A 20,442-nucleotide genomic window follows, 5' to 3' on the forward strand; every position below is an offset into this window, starting at 1 on the left:
AAACAACATATTTATTAAAAAATGAAATTATTTTAATAAAATCATATAAGAAATAATAAATTGATTATTGTTCTTGATTTATGTATAAAGGTCTTAAATTATACTTTTTTTTAAAAAAATTCTTCATAATATTTTTTCATAACAGTAATACTATTCGAAATACTTTTAAGTACTAAATGTACGAGATTCATCCAACAAACATTATTTAATTAATACAGACGATGCATTAACTAACCACATCCTTTTATTAATAATAATAAAAAACTATATATATATATTATTTATTTATAATTACAAGTATTTTTTACAAAAATATTTTAAATATTAATAATGGAAGAAAAAAAAAGTGAAGTGTGCATTGCATTAGGATGACAATAAGCAATATATTTTATAGATAAGAAAAATATTAATAACACATTATTTTAAACATGTCTTATTTAATTAGTTGAAATTTATATAATTTGGTGAGTCTAAAATATTATTTAATAACTCTTTAATTTTTTTGATTTTGTAAATTTTTTTAAATCTTAACAAATAAAAAAATGCTTCAAGAAAAATAAAAAATTATTAACTTAAAATTTGATTCTTAAAATCAAAAGCGATAATAGGTCAGACCTACTTAATAAAATTAAAATCTAAGTAACTTATACACATGGACTTACATTTATGCACAGTATGTGATAAAAGAGAATAATTTTATATAATTTTTTTAAAAAATATTTATTGTGACAACTCTTATTTATGAATGGATCTCTTTGTGACATCATTTTCTTATTTATATTTATATTTTTTTATTATCTATATTCATAGACATATATATATATATATATATATATATATTATTTCTTTTAGTTTATTTTTTTTATTTATAAATTAAATAAAAATATACTTTTTAAGAAATTATACTATATATTACAATTTAAATTATTAATTTATTATACTTCTAAGATATGTGAGACCCGCAACCTCTCTCTCTCTTTTCTCATTTCTCTTCTCCCCTCATTTCCTTATTTTCTCAAGCCTCTTAACCTTATACTGATTTCTTTTCCTCTAAGGTTGAGTCGGAAAGCACTAGGTGGTCCATCTCTTACAAACACAAAGCCATGCGGAGCTAGCTGAGAGCCGAATCCTCTTCTTCCTTTTTGTTTACCCGGAGCTCAGATTCTTCTTCTCCGAGGTAAGGGAAGCTAGATTCGTGCAAATTGTTTGGAAGTGAGTTTAGAAACTCAAATGTTGTTTGATTTTTGGAAAATGCTGGTCGGATTTGAGGAGATTGCGTTTTCGGGATTTCGGAAAAATTTGGGATTTCTAGGTGTTTGATGGTTGCATGTTGAAAAGAAGTTGATTTTTGAGTTGTATGCTAAAAATGTAGTTCATTTGATGGATTGCATGTGTTTGAGCTGGTTGATTTTTGTAAGTTTTGGGTGAAATTTTCGAAGTTTGAGGGTTGTCGTTTGAAATTGCGTCGGGCGTAGTTCTTGGTGTCAGGTGTGTAACCATCAGAGAGTTTCATTGATCAAGCACGCCGGGCGCAAGGTTGGTTGCGCTGGGCGAGCTTGGGAATGGAAGTCCCTGGATGGCTCACGTCGGGCGTGGGAGAACCGTGCTGGGCGTGATATCAGATAGGGACTCAAGGAGTAGAGTTACTGGTATGGCATCGGGCGTGATTAGATCTCGTCGGGCGTTGAGACTCCCTGGGGGTCTTTGCCAGGGGTGGCACCGGGCGCAGAATGAGCGCGTCGGGCGTGAGACCTTGGTGATCTCTGCCTTACTTGCGCCGAGCGTGAGTTGGTACGCTGGGCTTGGGAGACTTTTGGGAGTCTCTGCCTTCTATTGCGCCAGGCGTAATTGGAATTGTGCCGGGCACGTAAGAGCTTTAGAGCTCTCTGGTTGGTTCAGGCCGGGCACAAATTCTATTACGCCGGGTGCGAAGGTGTTTGACTTTATAATTCTGATAATGTTGTATGATGTTTATGCTGGATGATGTAAAGTTGAGCTGTGTTGTATGATGATCATGCTGATTATTGTTGTTAAGTCGAGCTGTGTTGTATGCTGTCTAAGCTATTAATGCCGTTATCCTAAGCTGTGCTGAATGTTGAATATGTTGTTTTAAATAGTTGAGTTGTGCTGTTGAATATGAGCTGTGTAAGCTGAAATGTTGAGCTGTTGATCACTAAGACTAGAGGAGATGTTTTTCGAAGATGCTCATCCCATTGTGTGGATTGAGGAAGCTGTGGTGCTCTTAGAGTCCAATTTGTTAAAAACCCTCATTGGGAAGCTATCCCTTGGAGTGGTCATTGTGTTGTTCTCCTCTAAGTACTTAGTTGGTCCCATGTGTGGGCAAGGTCGAGGCACACGTGTACAAAGCGACCACGGTATAGGGACCAAGTCGAGTTATACCGATTACAAGCGACCAATCGAATAAAGTACGAAGTCGGGAACTTAGTTCCTAACTGAGTATCGGAAGGTTGTGGTATTTGGAGGATAGTCGATAGGCTAATTCCATAGGTGGCTTAGTTAAGCTAGTTAATGTCGTGGTAGGCCTAAAACCCAGCTGTTCTATCCTGACATAGTACCATACTTCCTTGTTTAAGTGGCAAAGTCTAAGAAATCGTGAAGTTGTGGATTGATATCCAAATTACTGTTTACCTAGCAAACCAAAAAGGTTCTTTGTTGTCGGTTCGGTAGGACCTAGCCACTTAAACTGTTCACCTTTGCTGTAGGAGATCTCTGAGTTGAAATGCGTGACGACGCATAAGCTGTTAGATATTGATTTTGCTGAATGACATAAGCTGTATGTGTGCAGTGTGTGGTGAAGCTGAGATGTAGATGTATATTGTTATGTGTTGTATGTAGATGTGCTGTTAAGTTGAAGTTGTTATTAATTACTTTATATGCTGATTCTTTTCACTAACTTACCCTTGCGTGTTTTCATGTGGGTTGGACTGCAATGATCATACTATGTATGGAAGCAGAGCAGGGATAGGATGGAGTGTAGTAGCAGGACTACAGCTGGCAACTGGAACTGATTTTGTTGTTCATGGCTACTTGGTGTAGCTATTTTTGTAGTTTTGTATTTTGACTTGTTGAGCTCCAGGCTAGACTTATGTATATATATATTCTCTTTTATATGCATACTCTATTCTTTGTGGTGGTGTTTGTTGTGCAATGGCTAGGCAGGTCGTTACAAGATATAATTTATATATTTAAATATGTTTATTTATTATAAAATTTATTTTTTTATATGATTTATATATTAAAAATACTCATTTATAATAAATTTAAAATATATAAAATAAACATTTGTCCTAACTAAAATACTATTACATCAAAGCACAAAAAATCAACTAAAAAACCCTATATTAATCAATCTAATTGTCTAAACTTTTTAAAAAGATAAAAGTTTCAAATATTTTGACTGATTAGAAAATAAAAAATAAAAAACATTTCATAAACAAGAAAAAAACCAATAGATCAAAATATAAAATTCATTTAAATCCTATTATTTTTTAGTTTTTTAAATGAATTTCATAAAACATACAAAATAAATTTATATAACTCAATGCATTAACTAACAAAATCTTTTTATTAATAATAGAATAATCATTTTAAATATAACTTAATTTATACTTTTTATGTTCTAGCTACAATTACGATTATGTTTTTTTTTTTTTTTTACATTTTAAATTTTAATTAATTTATTTTTAAACAGAAAAATTTGAGAAAAAAGAAAATGAAATAAACAAGAACATTGAACATGTTCTTAGAGTTTAGTACTACTTTAGAACTTTTGTGACCCTTGTGACAGCGTTGGAAGTGATTTTGAGATCCGAGGTGGAGGGTTGGTTAATCCAATATCCAACCAATGAGCTGGATCCACTCTTTCAGGAGCAAACACCCCAACCTTGAAATATAAAATTCAAAATGTCAAAAATAATTAAAACAATACCAACATTATAATATTATTATTTTAATAACATTTAATGAAAAGTAATAAAATATGCAACGAAACCAGCATCAGCTTAAAACAAGAAACAGAAAAAAAAACGCTTCAGAATCAGACCCACAATCATTTCCCTTATTTATATGTTATATTATCTGCAGCCAAAAAATATTCCATTACTCTTTTTCTCTGTTTCTTCTCCTGAACTCCTTAAACTACTCTGCTCAGCCTTTCATATTTTTTTTCTCACTTTTTGTGATGCCAGTTTCAACCATGTGAAGTTGTGTCTGCTGTTGTTTGGATCTTCTGAACCATGAATCTTAGCAACGGCAAGGGATCCACTTCGAGTTCTGTCAAAACTGGCGACACCATCTCCGACCAGTTTCCGGCGGGTCTCCGGGTGCTTGTGGTGGATGATGACCCCACTTGTCTTATGATCCTTGAGAGGATGCTGCGTGCTTGTCTCTATGAAGGTTTTAGTCACTTTCTCTCTCGGTGACTTTTTTTTTTTAATTTACCTTTTTTTTTTATAAGGTTTATGTGGTTGTGAATACTACTTGGTAATCACCAACTGTGTCATGTTTTATAATTTTTACTGGGAGCACTGTTTGATACAGTGTTTATTTACTGTAATTTTAAATTCTTGCAGCCATCTATTAAAAAAAATTGATGCTTTGGGTATGGTTAAATAGCATGGGGTGAAGTGATTGATGTTGTTTCTTTTCACCTTGTGACAGATTTGTTTGTTAATTATTTTTTCCAAATCTTAGGAATTGATTCTAAAGTGGACAAGTTTGAGTCTTGATGAATATGTGTCTTTTTTTTTTTTTTTTTTTTAATGATCTTGATTTGGGTGGTGATTGGTTGTTTGATTCGATTTGCTTGTTGGGTTTATTTCATTTCAGTGACAAAATGCAAGCGAGCTGAGGTTGCATTGTCGCTTTTGAGAGAGAACAAGAATGGGTTTGATATTGTTCTTAGCGATGTCCATATGCCAGATATGGATGGATTTAAACTTTTGGAGCTTATTGGGTTGGAGATGGACCTTCCCGTTATAAGTAAGCATTGTTTTGGAATTTCGATTTGTTAGTGTGTGTATTGAGAGGCACTGCATTGATATAAACTGACAACTTGTGTGTGTATGATTTCTTCAGTGATGTCAGCTGATGATGGAAAAAGTGTTGTGATGAAAGGGGTGACTCATGGTGCTTGTGATTACCTGATTAAGCCAGTGCGTATTGAGGCTTTGAAGAATATATGGCAGCATGTGATTCGGAAGAGAAAGAATGGGGCAAAAGATGTGGAGCAATCGGGTAGTGTGGAAGAAGGAGATCGGCTTCAGAAGGGATCTGAAGATGGAGATTACTCATCCTCGGTGAATGAGGGGAAAAGCTCAAAGAAAAGGAGGGATGAGGAGGATGAAGGAGAGGAGAGGGATGATTCCTCCACGTTGAAGAAACCGCGGGTTGTTTGGTCTGTTGAGCTTCATCAGCAGTTCATGGCTGCTGTGAATCAACTTGGAATTGAAAGTATGTATCCCTCAATCACCTCCTTGCAAAAAGAAAATGTTCTGTTTCATCTTTGTTGTGTTTCTTTTCCATGCTCTCTTATCTGACACAGTAAACAATGCCTCACACTAGTTCTGATATTGGGATTCTTTATGTCTGATGTTGAAAAGCATCATATCAACATTTTTATTACTACTTGCATCTCATGGATTCGTTTGCAATATTTTGGGATAACCCCTACCAGGCTGTCCTGACTTTTCCACAAATAGGCAAAATGGTTTTCCAACTATATATTGTCCTGTAATATTAATAAATAATCAATATCCCATAGTGACTTTAGCATTACAAACTTGTTTTTTATCTCTAAATTAGTTTTAAACTTTTATTTTCACCCCCACAAAATTCCAGAATATCTTACATATGAAAAGTTATGATGATATCTTGTCTGATTCATTAGAGATTTATTGAAAAATAAAAGGTCTTATCTTTTGTTTTAAATTTGATATTTATCTGCAGAAGCTGTTCCTAAAAGGATTTTGGAATTGATGAATGTTCCTGGGCTCACCAGAGAAAATGTTGCCAGCCATCTCCAGGTATGATATCATTATGCTTTTTTTTTTTTGTAAAGTAGAGATTCTCGTAGTAATGTTATCCATACTTGTCTCTTTGTTGTGGTCATCTATGCTATTAGTTGATTTGAAGGAGTTAACTCATTTTCTATCTGGTTTTTGGTACAGAAATACCGTTTGTATCTTAGAAGGCTGAGTGGAGTTTCACATCAGCAGAGTAGCTTGAACAACTCCTTCATGAGCTCACAAGAAGCATCATTTGGGGCAACTTCAATCAGCGGAATTGATCTTCAAGCATTTTCGGCTGCCAGCCAGCTCCAGTCACAAAGTCTGGCCAAGCTTCAAGCCGCAGGGCTTGGCAGGTCAACTGCTAAACCAGGTGTGCCTATGCCTCTATCTGACCAAAAGAACCTTTTCAGTTTTGAGAGCCCAAGATTACGATTTGGAGAAGGGCAAATGCAACATTTAAGCAACAATAAACCAATGAACTTGCTTCATGGAATTCCTACCAACATGGAGCCAAAACAACTTGTCAATTTGCACCAATCTTCTCAATCCCTTGGTAACTTGAATATGCGACTCAATGCTCCTGCTGCACAGAACAACCCCTTGTTGATGCAGATGGCTCAGTCTCAACCAAGAGGTCAGATGCTAAGTGAAAATGCTGGTTCTCATTTATCCAGGTTTCCATCATCTTTGGTTCAACCTACAGTAACAAATGGTATTTCTAATGGTGTTTTGGGAAATGGAATTGTTGGCAACAGAAACATAACTTCTGCTTATAATTCGGTTCCACAAAACTCTTCATTGTTGAGTTTTCCCATGAGCCAAAGCAATGAAATGTCTGTCAATAGTTTCCCTCTTAGAAGCTCTCCAGGTATAACCAGTATGCCAACAAAAGGCATGTTTCATGAAGATGGTACCTCTGATATTAAAGGAGCCGGTGGATTTGTTCCAAATTATGATATGTTCAACGAATTCAACCATCAGAAGTCCAATGATTGGGACTTAACAAACACAGGCATGACATATGATGCTTCTCAGCATGCAAATCCTTTACAAGGTAACATTGATGTCTTGCCATCAGTTTTAGTCCATCAGGGTTTTCCCTCTATGCAACAAACTGTGCAAAATAGAGATACTACTTCTATTGGAAAAGCTATGTTCTCCACAGGTGAAGGCATGCATCAAGGTAATCTCCAAAACGTTGGTCAACCCCTCAATAACCTTCTTGTTGACAATTCACTAAGGGTTAAGGATGAAAGAATTCCTGATCAAAGCACTCAGATTAATAACATGATGTCCGAGCAATATGGTCAGGAGGATCTTATCAGTGCATTTCTGAAACAGGTTGGTCTTTCTTTCCCTTTCTGCATGCCCTGAATATTTATATGCTTTCATATAATTTTCCTTTATAAACAAATCAATATCATCTGTGTTTCTGGCAGCAAGAAGGCATTGGACCAGTTGAAGATGAGTTTGACTTTGATGGATATTCCTTAGACAACATTTCAACTTAGAACTGAGAAGGCCAGTTGTCTTTCTAATTGCAGTCGCCAATGTAAATAGTTGGCGTTCCACATGAACCAAGTCATTCTGCAATTAGTTAGTTTAGACCTTGGTTTAAATTTTTCAGCAAATAGAATTTAGTTGATGTAAAAAATTTCAGGCTTCAGGGAGTAGTATGTTATTTTGATTTAGTCTGGATGCTCAAGATCATTTAAGTAATTGACCAGGATGAATAACAACAAACATTAAATGCATGTATGCAAAAGGCATATTTGCAATTTTTTGTCTGCTTTTGATTGAAAAGGTTCTAGCAAGCTTCTATCGTAAAGGTGTACATGAAGACATTGGTTTAGGGGCAGAACTGCAGAAGCAAGATTTTGAATTGATACACCTGCAGACTTGTAGGAGCATTTTAACTTTAATAACACATTATGAAATATTTTTTCCTTTGCTCCCTTTTTCCCGATTTTATTTTATTTTTTTCAAATTGAGCAAAGGACTTCTGTAAGTATGTACATATTCCAAATGGTTGCTCAAGACATTCAGTCTGCCCATTTTTTTTTTTTTTTTTTCTGTTTGCTTCTGTACTTGGATATTACTTGTTCATGAAAATTACAGCACCCACAAAATGCCCATGACACGGATTAGGTTCTCAAATGGGGTTTTATTGCCAACACCATTTATACTTGATATTTTAGATAATCATGAAATGTTAAAAAATTATCTCTATATAATCTAACATAATTCTACGGTACAACAGTTGGTGGTGGGTAATGATATTGTCCATTTAGACTTAAATTTTTGGTGGATTATCTTTTGGTTATCATGCCTTGTAGCAAGAGAGGAATCATAAATGTTAACTCTGTACCACAAGAGCAATCATGAAGTTTGTGTTCTAGCAACAACCTTCTGTATTAGTACCGTATAAAGAATCATACAAGTTAAGCAGGGATTGCCTCAACATCAAAATGGATTTACAACATGCATCATTTTCTTTTCTCTTTATCTGCAACTGCAATGATGTCACTACATAAAACAACAATCAACCAAACAATGCCACTATTGCCACACGAAGAAAACCGAAAACAACAGCACCAGGAACATCATAGTGCTCAACGAAACCTCCTTTCTCCCACCACTGCTAGGAAACACCAAAGGAAGAGAGCACTCCTCCCCATTGAAGATCACTTTACTAGGAAACCCATCACCACCAACCACATCAATTCCTGGAGTAGCTTTCTTCGTAAACGATATCACTGATTGCTGCTTCCCCGGCACCCTAGGATCTCTCCGAGGGTTAGATCCATCCGTTTCCGCCACAAGATAGTTCAACCCCTCCTTCCCCTGCATGAATATCGTGTTTTCCACACTCTCCAACGCACTTCCATTGAACGAATACACCTTCTCAAAACCCTTCGCAGCCTTCTCCATTTCCACCGCAACGAACCAGTCAGCAAAACTAGTCTCACCCCAGTTGAAAAGCGTCACCCTCGCGGTCCAGCCTCTACGGTAATCCGTCGACACGTGCCAGTTTATGCTCACGCCACAGTTGTCACCGCAAGGCATGGGGTTGGGCACGTGCAAGTGCTTCAACCCAGCCCAGGTCACAGCCTTCTCGGTTCGGTTCTCAAAGGGGACAAGTTGTGCCTCCGGTGGAAGCAACATGGCTGGTGAAGTAACACTGCATGTCCTCTCCACGTTGTTGTTGTTGCATCCACATGCACACGTGTTGCATGGGATAACCGACTCGTTGTAGTAAGCTGAAAAGGAAACACAACACTTGTTGGCACGGTTTGTGTTGGTGATGTTGCACACAACTTGCCAACTTGCAATAGCGGATTTGTTGGAAGGAGGGTGTGTTAGGTCGGGAGATTCACTAGGAGTGACTCTAATAGGGGTGCCACATTTGTAATCAGGGTTGAGGGTACCCTTTATCTCCCAGTTACGAGGAGGTGTGAGGTGGGAAAGGTTAAGGTTCGGCGGCATTTTGAAAACTTGCATTTGGAATCTCGAAGATGACATGCTAGGGTCCATAGTTGGTGGCAAGATGGTGCCATTCCTGCAGCAAAACGGGATTTGACCAATGTTTGTGTCGTTGAAGCTAGATGGAGGGAGATCCACTATGGTTGGTCTTCTTTCGCAGTTCAAGACGTTGGCGAAGTCGAGTTCCTTGTAGAACACACCCTGTGAACCAAAGACACATTCGGAGGAGTCAACGTTGGAGGGATAAGCACCTTTCATTGCATAGATGAACTCGTCGTTGTTCCAGTCCCAGGTTAGTTGCCAGTTATCCAGACGGCCTAAGGGGTTGTGGTTTGCGATTGTGACCTCTGCCCAGTAATTGGAATCATAGGTTCTGATGACGTCGTAGGTGATGCTGAGGTCACCCTTCTGACGGGGTTGGAACTCTTCGAGTGTGGAGATGTTTGATTTGAAATTGGGATCACTTGTGCAACAGACGTGAGTCTCATTGCTCCCTGGATAATGTTGAAAGAAAAATTATTATATGGTTCAAGTCACCGTATATTTGTGTTATAGATCAATATTTATTTATGTGATAAATAGATAAAATTTTGAATTTAATTCGATCATGTATTACATGGAGTAGAAGAAGGTATATATGTATATATAGTTATGTACCTTGACTAGTGGGTTGACCACACACAAATCCATCGTTAGCCAAGTTTATAGAAGAAGGCATGGGCACAGCGGGTGGCGCCACTCCAAACAAAGCCCCCACAATCTCCACCGTTACCTGCATCTGACTCAAGTCCCCGGCAGTCTCCACCGCCGTCTTCAGATCCCTCACCGTGGAGCCGCTCAAAACGGTGCCGTTCCCCACTGCAGCGGGAAGGCTGGCGCCGTCGGCCAGCACCGCGTTCGACGCCGACACCAACCACTCGCGGTGCCTAAACCCCACGTACACCCTCCAATCCTTCAGCTCCTCTAGCCCGTTGTTCAGCACCCTCAGCGTCGACTCGAACCTGTACGGCTGCTCCGCCGGCTCCGTCACGTTCGGCGCTAGCTTCCTCCCGCCGGTGTAGGCGTACGAGAGGAATATTCCGTTGCAGGAGTCGGCGGCTTGCGGCTGAGACGTGGACGGCGTGGCGGAGAAGATGGACAGCACGGCCACGGCCAAGGTGAAGAAACAGCAGAAGCTGCGGACGTGTGAGGCCATGGCCACGTATTGTGAAGAAAGTGAATGAATGGCGTGTGTGTGTGTGGTGATAGAACATGGTATGAATATAAGAATGTTGTTGTTTAACGTTGTTGCGGTCTTTGAGTTGAGTGATTCAAGCCTCAAGGGACAGAACGCGTTGTGTGTTTCTTGCTTGCATGCCTCATCAAATTATATTTTATTATATAGTTTTGGTTTGTTAAATCAAAGGTTTGTGTATATAATAATGTTTTGGTCCCACGGGGCAGGTTTTAGTTTTGACAGTTTTGTGTCTGCTCTATATGTTTGGATATGGACATGGTCAAGGACAAGGATGGTTTGAACAAATGGCTAATTAAGTTGAAACGGTATTTCAGAGTAGGTTGGAATTTTCTCTCTTTTTTTTTTTTGGATTCCTACATATTGGTGACTTATTTGTTTACAGATTCTTTGATGCAGAAGGAAAAGAAGAAAAGGTGTTTGTTGCGTGCCACGGATTGCCTAAGCATTTCATTTCATGCGGAATGCACCAAACACAACTTTCTTGATGATGGAAAAAATTCGTCACTTCTATTGTCACAGTCAGAAACGAATATGATCTCCACCCACTGAAACTAACATATATAATTGAGTTTTATTATCTTTTTTATGAATTAAGAAATTTATTTACATATCACATAAAAATTAATCAAAATCATATATTCGTAATGACATGGACTATGTGGCACCCTGCCCTCACATAAAAATAAGTTGCATACATTAATCTTCCTTTTTTTTTTTTAATCTCATCCTAAATTAACATGCCAGACACATAATAAATTTTGGTTTAATTACCTTTTCATCTCTTAGTAATATAAATTTTAATTTTTAATTTCTATAATTAAAATATTTTATTTTAGTCTTCATATATACCATTATTTTTAGTTCTCATTATCTATTGCTACAAAACTAAAAGGAAAAATTCATAAAATAAAATAATAAAGAATAAAAAGAAACAAAATGTTATATATAGTCAAAATAAAATATTTTTAATTATAAAAATTAAAGGTAAAGCTGATAAAACTATACGGACAAAAAGATAAACTAAACCATAAATTTTTTAGTTTTAAGAGAACTTGTTTTTTTAAGACTATATATATATATATATATATATATATATTATACGGTAAACAGTGAGATAAAGTTGAGATTTATTTTTTATTCACTTCATAAAAAAAAAAATGACTAATTTTTCCAAAAATAATTTATACCAAACATGTTCTGTGAAGTCTGATCCATGTGCCGAGAGTTCCAATGTGGCATAAAGGATGATGCTCCTTTTCCCCTCATTTTTCTCGTTACTTACGGGGAAGAATGTGTAAGAGATGAGGCTATAGCCCCAAAATTATTCTACTACGGAAATAGCCCAACCCAGTGACAATTATTTGGCCCAGTTTATTGGTTTTTAGTTTACATATTTTTTGTTATTAGGTTGTAATAACTTTATAACTTTTTTTTCTTCCTGTTTTTTTCTCTACCAATCAAACTATGCAACTTATAATTTATCCTATCTTTTAGTTATTTCTCAATCTTTATTTATTTTATTTCTTTTTTCGCCACCAAATAAAGTGTAAATGTTAATTTGGTTCCATATTATTGCTATATCAATGTACTCGTTGGACCATCTTATTGATGAAGGATACAGTGTGATCTGGTTAATGAGTTTTCAGACTTTGTCAGCATATTATGGCCCACTTCTTTATTAGAAATTTCATGATATATACACTTTTTTTTTTTAATAAGTACACGTCTTTCTTTAAAAAAAATTCTTAATATATTTTAAATTTTATAATTTATTTATTTATTTATTTTACACCCCAATATTTAATTTAACATTTTTTTTCTTCTTTTTCATACATCTCCTTTTCTCATCTTTTCAGTTTTTACACACATTTCCTTATCTTTTCTCCACCCCATTTATATCGGTAGGTAGTTTTAATTCTTTCAATTTACATATAACTTGATAGAAATTGTCGAGGAGGTCGCACATATCTACAATATTGTCGCACACTAGTTCTACAGCTTGGGTGCATGTGAAAAAGTGAAAAAGGTGAGACAAAAAGAAAGTAATGTAAAAATTAAAAGAGTTAAAATTACCTATTAAAATAAGTAAAAAATTGAAAAAAGATAAATTGGTGTATATGAAAACTGAAAGAAAAAAGAAAGATGTGTATAAAGAAGAAGAAGAAAGTAGTATATTAAAAGTTGAAAATGTAAAATTAAAAAATTAAATATATTTTTTAAAAAATTAAAATAAATAAAAGAGGTCTACTTAAAAAAGGTGTATATATATATATTTGATGAACCTTATTAGAAAGCCCATCATCCAATGTCCCCCGAGGGCATGCAATGCATTCAATACTATTTCATACTGTACATTTCTAACTTCAATTCCTTTCCACTTTCACACAAACACCTATTAACAAGGTATATTCTATAAATATTTTAAAATTTTAATAAAATATGTAAATAAATAATTCCAGTCTTTAAAAATACAAATTTTAATTTTGATTTCTCAAAAAGTAATTTATATTACAACTTAATTAGCCATAACGTGATATACATCTAATACTTTTAAATTAGGACATCTGTAATGATGCAACTAAGGTAGCTAGGATGATGCTTAATTCACTTTTGATAGACCATATTATGTTATATCACATAAATTTTTTAGTAAAACTGTTCAATTTTGATCTTCATATTTTCAGGGTGACAATTTAGAGCACCCATGAGTTTGGTACCCAATATTTAACATAAATGTTGATGTAATAGTAGAGTATTGACATAATTCAACATAAAAATAGAAGAAAAAACAAAAAGTATTGACATGGTTCCTAATTTTTACTTGATTTTAGTTTTCTATTTTTAAAATTGTGTAGTTTTATTTTTCAAAAATACAATACCTATAAAATGTAATAAAAAATTGTTAATTCTCATATACTTAAACAAGAAAATCAGTAAGATATGTTCGATAATAAGAATTAGAATAATATACACAAAATTATACGTTCAAATTTTGATATAATTATTATAATTCTTATCGATTAAAAAAATATATTTAAACAAGTATTAAACATATGCATCACTTAATACATTTGGTAGAAGTATAATGAAAAAACCTTACGTAAAATTCTTACGGGAGCTTTAGAGTGTAACTTCCAACAGAGTGACAGACCATATGTTATTGTTTTTGTTCATAACAAATAATTTCAAACTTAGTATTATTTGGAAACAATTTGAATATTTTTTAAAAAAATAAAAAGGAAAATATATTTCAACAGAATAATTAATTAAAGATATTATTAATTTACATTATGATAATACTAACATTATCACTCGTCTCATGCACTAAAAATGTCTTAAAAATTTGAACATTCAATTTTTATTTATTTATTTATAGTAAAAATTATAAAAAAACTAGTAATTTAGTATGTATGTTGTACGCAAAATGCACTACATATTGCCATCTCCTTTACTAAATGTTTATTATGTATAACTAAAATTTTACAATAAATTGATATTTTTAATCGTATAAATTATATTTAAAATTTTATATAAATTAATATTTTAATTATATATATTTTAAATTTATGATAAATAATTTATTTTGTATCAAATAATTATTTTATTCATTGAAAATTTATTTTTAAAATGTTAAAATTTAATTCATAAATAATTATGTTAGATAAAAAATTTAAATTAGATAAAAAAAGTTTTTAAAAATTCTATCGTTAAAAAATATATAAAAACACTCTCATAAGATAGTTATTCATGTTTAATATATTTGAATTAATTGCTTTTCATTTAATATGTGCCTATTGACACAAAATATAAATATTTAAAAATTATCATAGAAATTTAAATAATGTTAAAAATAATTTAAATTTTAAACTACTTTTTAAATAAGGTTACCCTAGTTTAAATATAATTAATAATATGTTGAATTTAGATTTAATATGATAATTAAAACTCTCATTAAAGAAAAGGGCCTAAAAATGTTGTTTAAAGATAAATTTTTAAAAATACTCTCATACAAAATAGTTATTCATATTTAATATTACTTCTACTTTTATTTATAATACCTAATTTAGAACAATTGTTTACTCTTTTTTATAAGACTCAATTCATATTGTCTCATATATTAATTATTTTTAGAATAAAAAATCTTAGTTAATGTGTGTTCTCTTGATTTAGTAAAATGTCTTAATTATAAACCCTTTAAATAACATGCAATTTAATTGATTAGGGGAAATGTGAGAATTAATTAGGAAAGATAGATAGTATAAAATATACACTCTAATTGATTAGAAGATATATGAATACTCCCTCCATTTTTTTTACATTTAAGGTTTATGTACAAGAGTTAAGAAAATGATTGATACTTTAGATTTTCAAAGTATTTATTACTTATTTTTCAATTATCTTTTAAATGATTGGATAAAAAATAGGTACATTAAAAATGAATAAACACACTGTTCAGTAAATACACACTAATTATTAAGGGTAAAAATGAAAAAGAAAATTAATAAGTATGTGTTTGGTTTATCATTTAAAATTTATTCAACGAATTTTTACACATTCCAATGCATTAAACAGAGAAGTAACTTTTTTGTCCCATTTGATTAAAAGTAAGTTAAGTTGAATGTAACTTTTTCCCAAATAACATAACCTAAATAATTGTTCTAGAAAAGTGACAATAAAAAAATAATACCAAAATGACTATAAATAAAAAACAAAAAAAAAATATTAATTAAAAGAAAAAATAATATAAAAAACTTTAAAAAATATATAAATAAAATAAATTTATTATTATTAACTAAATTCACTAGCTATCTTAATCTATTTTGATAATTCGGCCTTAGTATATAGAAGTGAATGTGTGGTTGTTCTCCATTGTTTATGCCTTTGTATTTAAATTTAAAGAGTTTAGAGCTTTGATAGGGACGATAAATGAAGCATGTGGGAGCGAGAATAGCATGCACAAATTCAATACATGGGGGGGAGCCCAGGAATAATTTAGAGCTTTGATAGGGACGATAAATGAAGCATGTGTGTTCTCTCGTGGCCCATGTTCAGACGTGTTTTTCCAAATTCAGGTTAATTAAGCGAAAGCGATACAACTCATTGACCTAATTTATTTGTATTTAATGTTCAAACAGCCATCTTCTCATTAGTTGATGTAAAAGCACTTTTTTTCTTTCTTCCCGTTATCGATGTAAAGTGTGTATGACTAAGATATTTGAGGTCAACATCACTCTTGCATGACCCCGCCTTCATTAAGAGTAAAATTAACATTAGCTTCTCTTACATGATGAAAATTAATAAAATGAATAATGAGTTAATGACATATATACTTATCATTGTTAAAATGATTCTGGATGAAGTAGCTTGGGAGAACTTTTCAGTTTGCAATTGACAAATGATAGATCGCATTGGTCGATGCTATCTGGTGAGCTGCAGAAATAATTACAGTCCATTGTTTGTTCATCTAGTTAGTACGTTTGAGAAGAATGACTTTCAGTAAATAACAACTTAATTATACAAAATATTCTTTTTAAAAATGGCATACACTTAATTTGTAAATAAGCTAATTGATGAGTAAGGTGAGTAGGGTATCAATTATTATGGCAGACAAGGGTTGAGACGTGATGTTAACATTGATGCAACTTTTCAAAGTGAAATATTTTGAGGGGTTAGTGGTAAATGTATATTGCATGTTCATATATATATATTCTTGAAAAATAGAAAAGGAATTAGTTGCCCCAATATTGTTTGAATATTCTGCACGAGGATCACATGGAAGTGACCCCAAAGGAAAATAATAGGATTAGCAATATATTCTGCCCCAATATCCTTGGCAGACTCTGGGCAGTGGTTTAGAACGCTTTTTCGTATTTTAAAATATGCTTTCGAAGTAAAATTAAACAAGTATACATTATCATTATATCTCAAAAAGGGTTAGAAATTCCCTTGGATAAGGACAGCGCGCCATTGAAAGTGTGGACAATGCATGCCTTGTCCATGCTGGCTATAAGATTAAGGAATATATGAATGTGTATTACGAGTCATAGGAGGGATGGAAATAAGACTAGAAAGAAAAGAAAAAACAACAGAGATAATATGTCAATTATGAGAGTTATAGAAAGATATAAGATGTATTTAATACACACTAAATTAAAGTAAAAGAAGAAGAATAATTGTTTCTGTTACTGTAGGAGACACACTTTGCTTATCTGAGTTGTCGCGATCTTGATCCTTGATCTAGGTCTTCTCATTCCGTTCTAGGTAATTCGAGGAGGAAAAGGTGCCTGCAAAAGACATTTCGACTCTCAAATAAGTGATCGGCATATTAAATGCGGTAGTTCATAATTAGTTACGTACCTCGTTGATGATCTATTTATAATAGTTGTTGTTAGGCCATGATTAAAGAATGGGCCTTGAAAAATTAGGAGGTTAAACAGGTGTATTAAGTAAATTAATCTCGCCTTAAATCACCTGGTTTAACTTCGTGTCCTCGAATACGCGAATCCTATTGATCGAGTCGGCCAACCCCGATTCTACCAAGCCGACCGGGTCAGCGGCGCTAATTATGTTCGGTCGGGTTGAACTACTAGATATGTTCAACCTGGTCGATTACCTTCTAGTACAATAACATTTAGGAAAAATGTTTAAAAGTTACTAAATGTATATATTATTTTTTTATTTTGTATTTTAGTTAATAAATAACTTAAATAAAACATTTTAAATTTACTATAATGATTTTTAATATTAACTATCATAACAAAAATGATGATGATCACAATATAGTGATCACGATATTATGATAGTAGACATATGTGATAACGTTGATGGTAGGAGTGAGTGGTGGTGAGCAACTTTAGGATTTAGCAACAATGACAAGGAGTGTGATGGTAGTGCCATCAGGGTTGGCCAAAGGGGTATGCTATCAGGGTTGGTTAAAGGAGTATGCTATCAAAGTGTTCGTTTTAGACTTCTTTGTTAAAAATTATATTTTTATATAATTTTCAAGGTTTCATAATTTAAAAGTTTTACTTAAAAAAATCTATCTCTAAAAAATATAAAATATAATTATTTTTTAAAGATTTATATCTGTTTTTATCAAAAGATAATTATGATTAATTTTAGAAAAATATAACTTTAAAATTTACCTTAAATTTTATAATATGATAGGTCGATATTGGGTGTAACAACAATGATGATTGTAATGAATGTTCTTATTTTTTAAATATTTCATATTTGTCCCATGGTATTTTAATTACGAAGCAAAAATAGTTTTTGTTCCATCTTTTTTCATCTTATTTGTCATGCTTTATAATTTTTTTTTGTAAATTAAAATGGGATAATTACATTTATCTTGCCTACTACTATAATATTTTTTACAAATCAATGTTTAGCTTTACATCCGCCGCAAGGTATCATTTCTAATATATGTGTGGGATAAACTCAAACACATTAAGTACATCCTATACATGAATCATAAATTTTTATTGAATGTGACATTGAATTGTAATCTTTGAACATAAAAAATTCAACATTTTCAATCCAGTAAACTTGTAAATAAATATAATATATCTATCTAGATAGATATATTAGACACTAAATGAATCAATGATTTATCATAATTTAACTAATCAAACTTTGACTTATTGTTTAGTAATAAAAAAGAATACAACTAAAATACTTTAATTTCTTATATTTGTTTTTACCCAATTGATGAATATAAGTAAATATAATATAATATATATATATATATATATATATATATATAAATTTTTTCTTATAGATCAACATTGTCCAAGAATCATTTAATGTAATAAATGAATAATTATGTCATAAATATTCATTTAAAATTTCTTTTTTTCTCTTTATATTTTTCTTTTTATCATATTATATATTTGATAACTTTACTACTCTCTTCTCTTTCTTTGTTCTCTCTCAATTTGCAAGATATCAAATAGCATGATATATATATAGAGAGAGAGGGTGTGTGAGAGAGAGAAAGAGAGAGATAGATAAATAGTATTGTGTAATGAAAAAGAGAAAGATGAATAAAAGATGTAAAAAAGATTTTATACATGCTGTATACATATATTATTACCCTAAAAAATGTAAAAAGCATTGTTTAGGTGTATGATGCTCTAAGAACAATGTTCTTACCACAAGAGCAATCCCAAGATAATGTTTAAGTGGGATCATCAAAATAAACAATAACCAATCCTGTGATTTAAGAGATTTTCTAGCTGTAAAACTCCTTGATTTACTCTCAAAATAACAAAACCTCCCTCCAATTATTAGATCAGGACCAACTTGATTCTCATGTGTATTCTTTGCTTTCCAATTGGATTCCATATCTCTACAAATAGTAATTGCTTTGCATTCATTTTGTAATATTCTCTCTTAACTATTCAATTTGTTGGTGTAAAATAAAAACTATTCAATTTGTAATATTCTCTCACTTAATTATGTTAATTATTATGTTGTTATTATCTATAATAATAATAATAATAATAATAATAATAATAAAAGTGATGATAAAAGATATTAATCTATTTTGTGTACATATTTTTTTTTACAATTTTCTTTATATAATTTTCTCTCAAACTACTCTTTTTTTTTTACCAATTTTTTAATTTGGTTTTTATTCTTTCTTTTTCTACTTTTTTTGTAAATTCTATTTTTCAAGACTGTTCAAAAACTATTTTTATAATTATAATTACCTAAAACTTATTAAATTATTAACCCCTCACTTTTATTTTATAAAAAATTAACGAAAGCACAAAATACTTTTTTTAGCCGATACTCTATAAAGATTATTGTCAATGTTATGTTAGTGTCCAGTGTCCAGAGTCCAGACAGCGTACCCTTCTATACTCTAAACGAGCATTTGATGAATTTAGTTCAAGTTGGGACCTATGACCTTTATCAAGCACAAACAAAGCATAAGATATGCATCATACATCATACATAACATACAAAACAAAATTTTAAATTGACAATTATATACAAAACAATGTTCATTGTATTTTCTTTTTGGTACATTATGATAAGATCAAATTAAGAACAATCACTTCACTTTCTGTTAAATAATGCTAAACTACAATACAAACAGGGCAATGTTAAGAAGTGCCCCATGCGGAATAAAAAATTCACTTGATACAATTGCTATCAGATATATGTAGACCAATTTATTAATTCCATGCAAATTATGAGGGCATTATTTTGTTGAGACTATAAGTGAAATACCATAGCATTATTTTTCGGACAGATTTTAGAAAACTGACCACACATAAAAAAAGAAATGCGAGTCTCAAGTTAGCCAATGTTAAACAACAGGAAAAAGAAAAAGAAAAAAAAAACTTTGATTGCCTAAACGGAAATTAAAAAATGAACTAGAAATAAAATTTAAAATTATAAAAATATTCATGGGTGGTGGAGCCTACGACTGAGGCCATGGATGAGTGTGCAAAACTTTATGGGTTATTTAATTAAGACGAACCAGGCTGGAAAGGCACCATGGACGGCCATTTGTGGTGGAAAATTGGCTTTCTAACACCGTTTTCTGTTGACAAATGCTTCATAATTTTACCACTACCAAACTTTGGGATCAGTGATTTTCGTGTAGGGGTGCTTTCCCTTTGTTGCTTTCAATTCATCCTTGGATCAATGGTTCCATGGCCATTATGATTTTCAAGCCAT

General features: G+C 32.4%; 2 protein-coding genes across 3 annotated transcripts; one reads left to right on the forward strand and one right to left on the reverse strand.

Annotated features, from left to right (window-relative positions):
- Positions 1 to 4,026: 4,026 nt before the first annotated feature.
- LOC109814987 (two-component response regulator ARR2) lies at positions 4,027 to 8,083 on the forward strand. 2 transcript variants are annotated; one of them, XM_020379543.3, is made up of 7 exons: positions 4,027 to 4,416; positions 4,849 to 5,001; positions 5,098 to 5,472; positions 5,968 to 6,044; positions 6,189 to 7,083; positions 7,195 to 7,370; positions 7,469 to 8,083. In XM_020379543.3, exons 1-7 carry the CDS (start codon positions 4,257 to 4,259, stop codon positions 7,538 to 7,540), a joined length of 1,908 nt encoding a protein of 635 aa, XP_020235132.1. In that variant the 5' UTR covers positions 4,027 to 4,256; the 3' UTR covers positions 7,541 to 8,083. The 2 variants fall into 2 exon arrangements, with proteins under 2 accessions (XP_020235132.1, XP_020235131.1); XM_020379542.3 differs by having other exon boundaries at positions 4,028 to 4,416; positions 6,189 to 7,370.
- A 325-nt stretch (positions 8,084 to 8,408) lies between these two features.
- On the reverse strand, positions 8,409 to 10,876 carry LOC109814988 (COBRA-like protein 7). The gene is made up of 2 exons (XM_083063158.1): positions 10,170 to 10,876; positions 8,409 to 10,006 (listed from the first exon to the last, which is right to left on the reverse strand). The coding sequence occupies exons 1-2, from the start codon at positions 10,705 to 10,707 to the stop codon at positions 8,589 to 8,591; spliced, it is 1,956 nt and encodes a 651-aa protein (XP_082919284.1). The 5' UTR covers positions 10,708 to 10,876; the 3' UTR covers positions 8,409 to 8,588.
- Positions 10,877 to 20,442: the final 9,566 nt, after the last annotated feature.

Source organism: Cajanus cajan, chromosome 1 (genome assembly GCF_000230855.2).
Source record: "Cajanus cajan strain Asha chromosome 1, NIPB_CcT2T_4, whole genome shotgun sequence".
Taxonomy (NCBI): Eukaryota; Viridiplantae; Streptophyta; class Magnoliopsida; order Fabales; family Fabaceae; genus Cajanus; species Cajanus cajan.

Bases quoted from the DNA above. Each gene is read 5' to 3' on its own strand.
- LOC109814987 (XM_020379542.3), top strand. From the start codon at position 4,257: ATGAATCTTAGCAACGGCAAGGGATCCACTTCGAGTTCTGTCAAAACT. The intron at 4,417-4,848 runs GTTTTAGTCACT...ATTTCATTTCAG, and splicing joins GCGTGCTTGTCTCTATGAAG to TGACAAAATGCAAGCGAGCT. The intron at 5,473-5,967 runs GTATGTATCCCT...ATTTATCTGCAG, and splicing joins GAATCAACTTGGAATTGAAA to AAGCTGTTCCTAAAAGGATT.
- LOC109814988 (XM_083063158.1), bottom strand. From the start codon at position 10,707: ATGGCCTCACACGTCCGCAGCTTCTGCTGTTTCTTCACCTTGGCCGTG. The intron at 10,007-10,169 runs GTACATAACTAT...AACATTATCCAG, and splicing joins TGGTCAACCCACTAGTCAAG to GGAGCAATGAGACTCACGTC.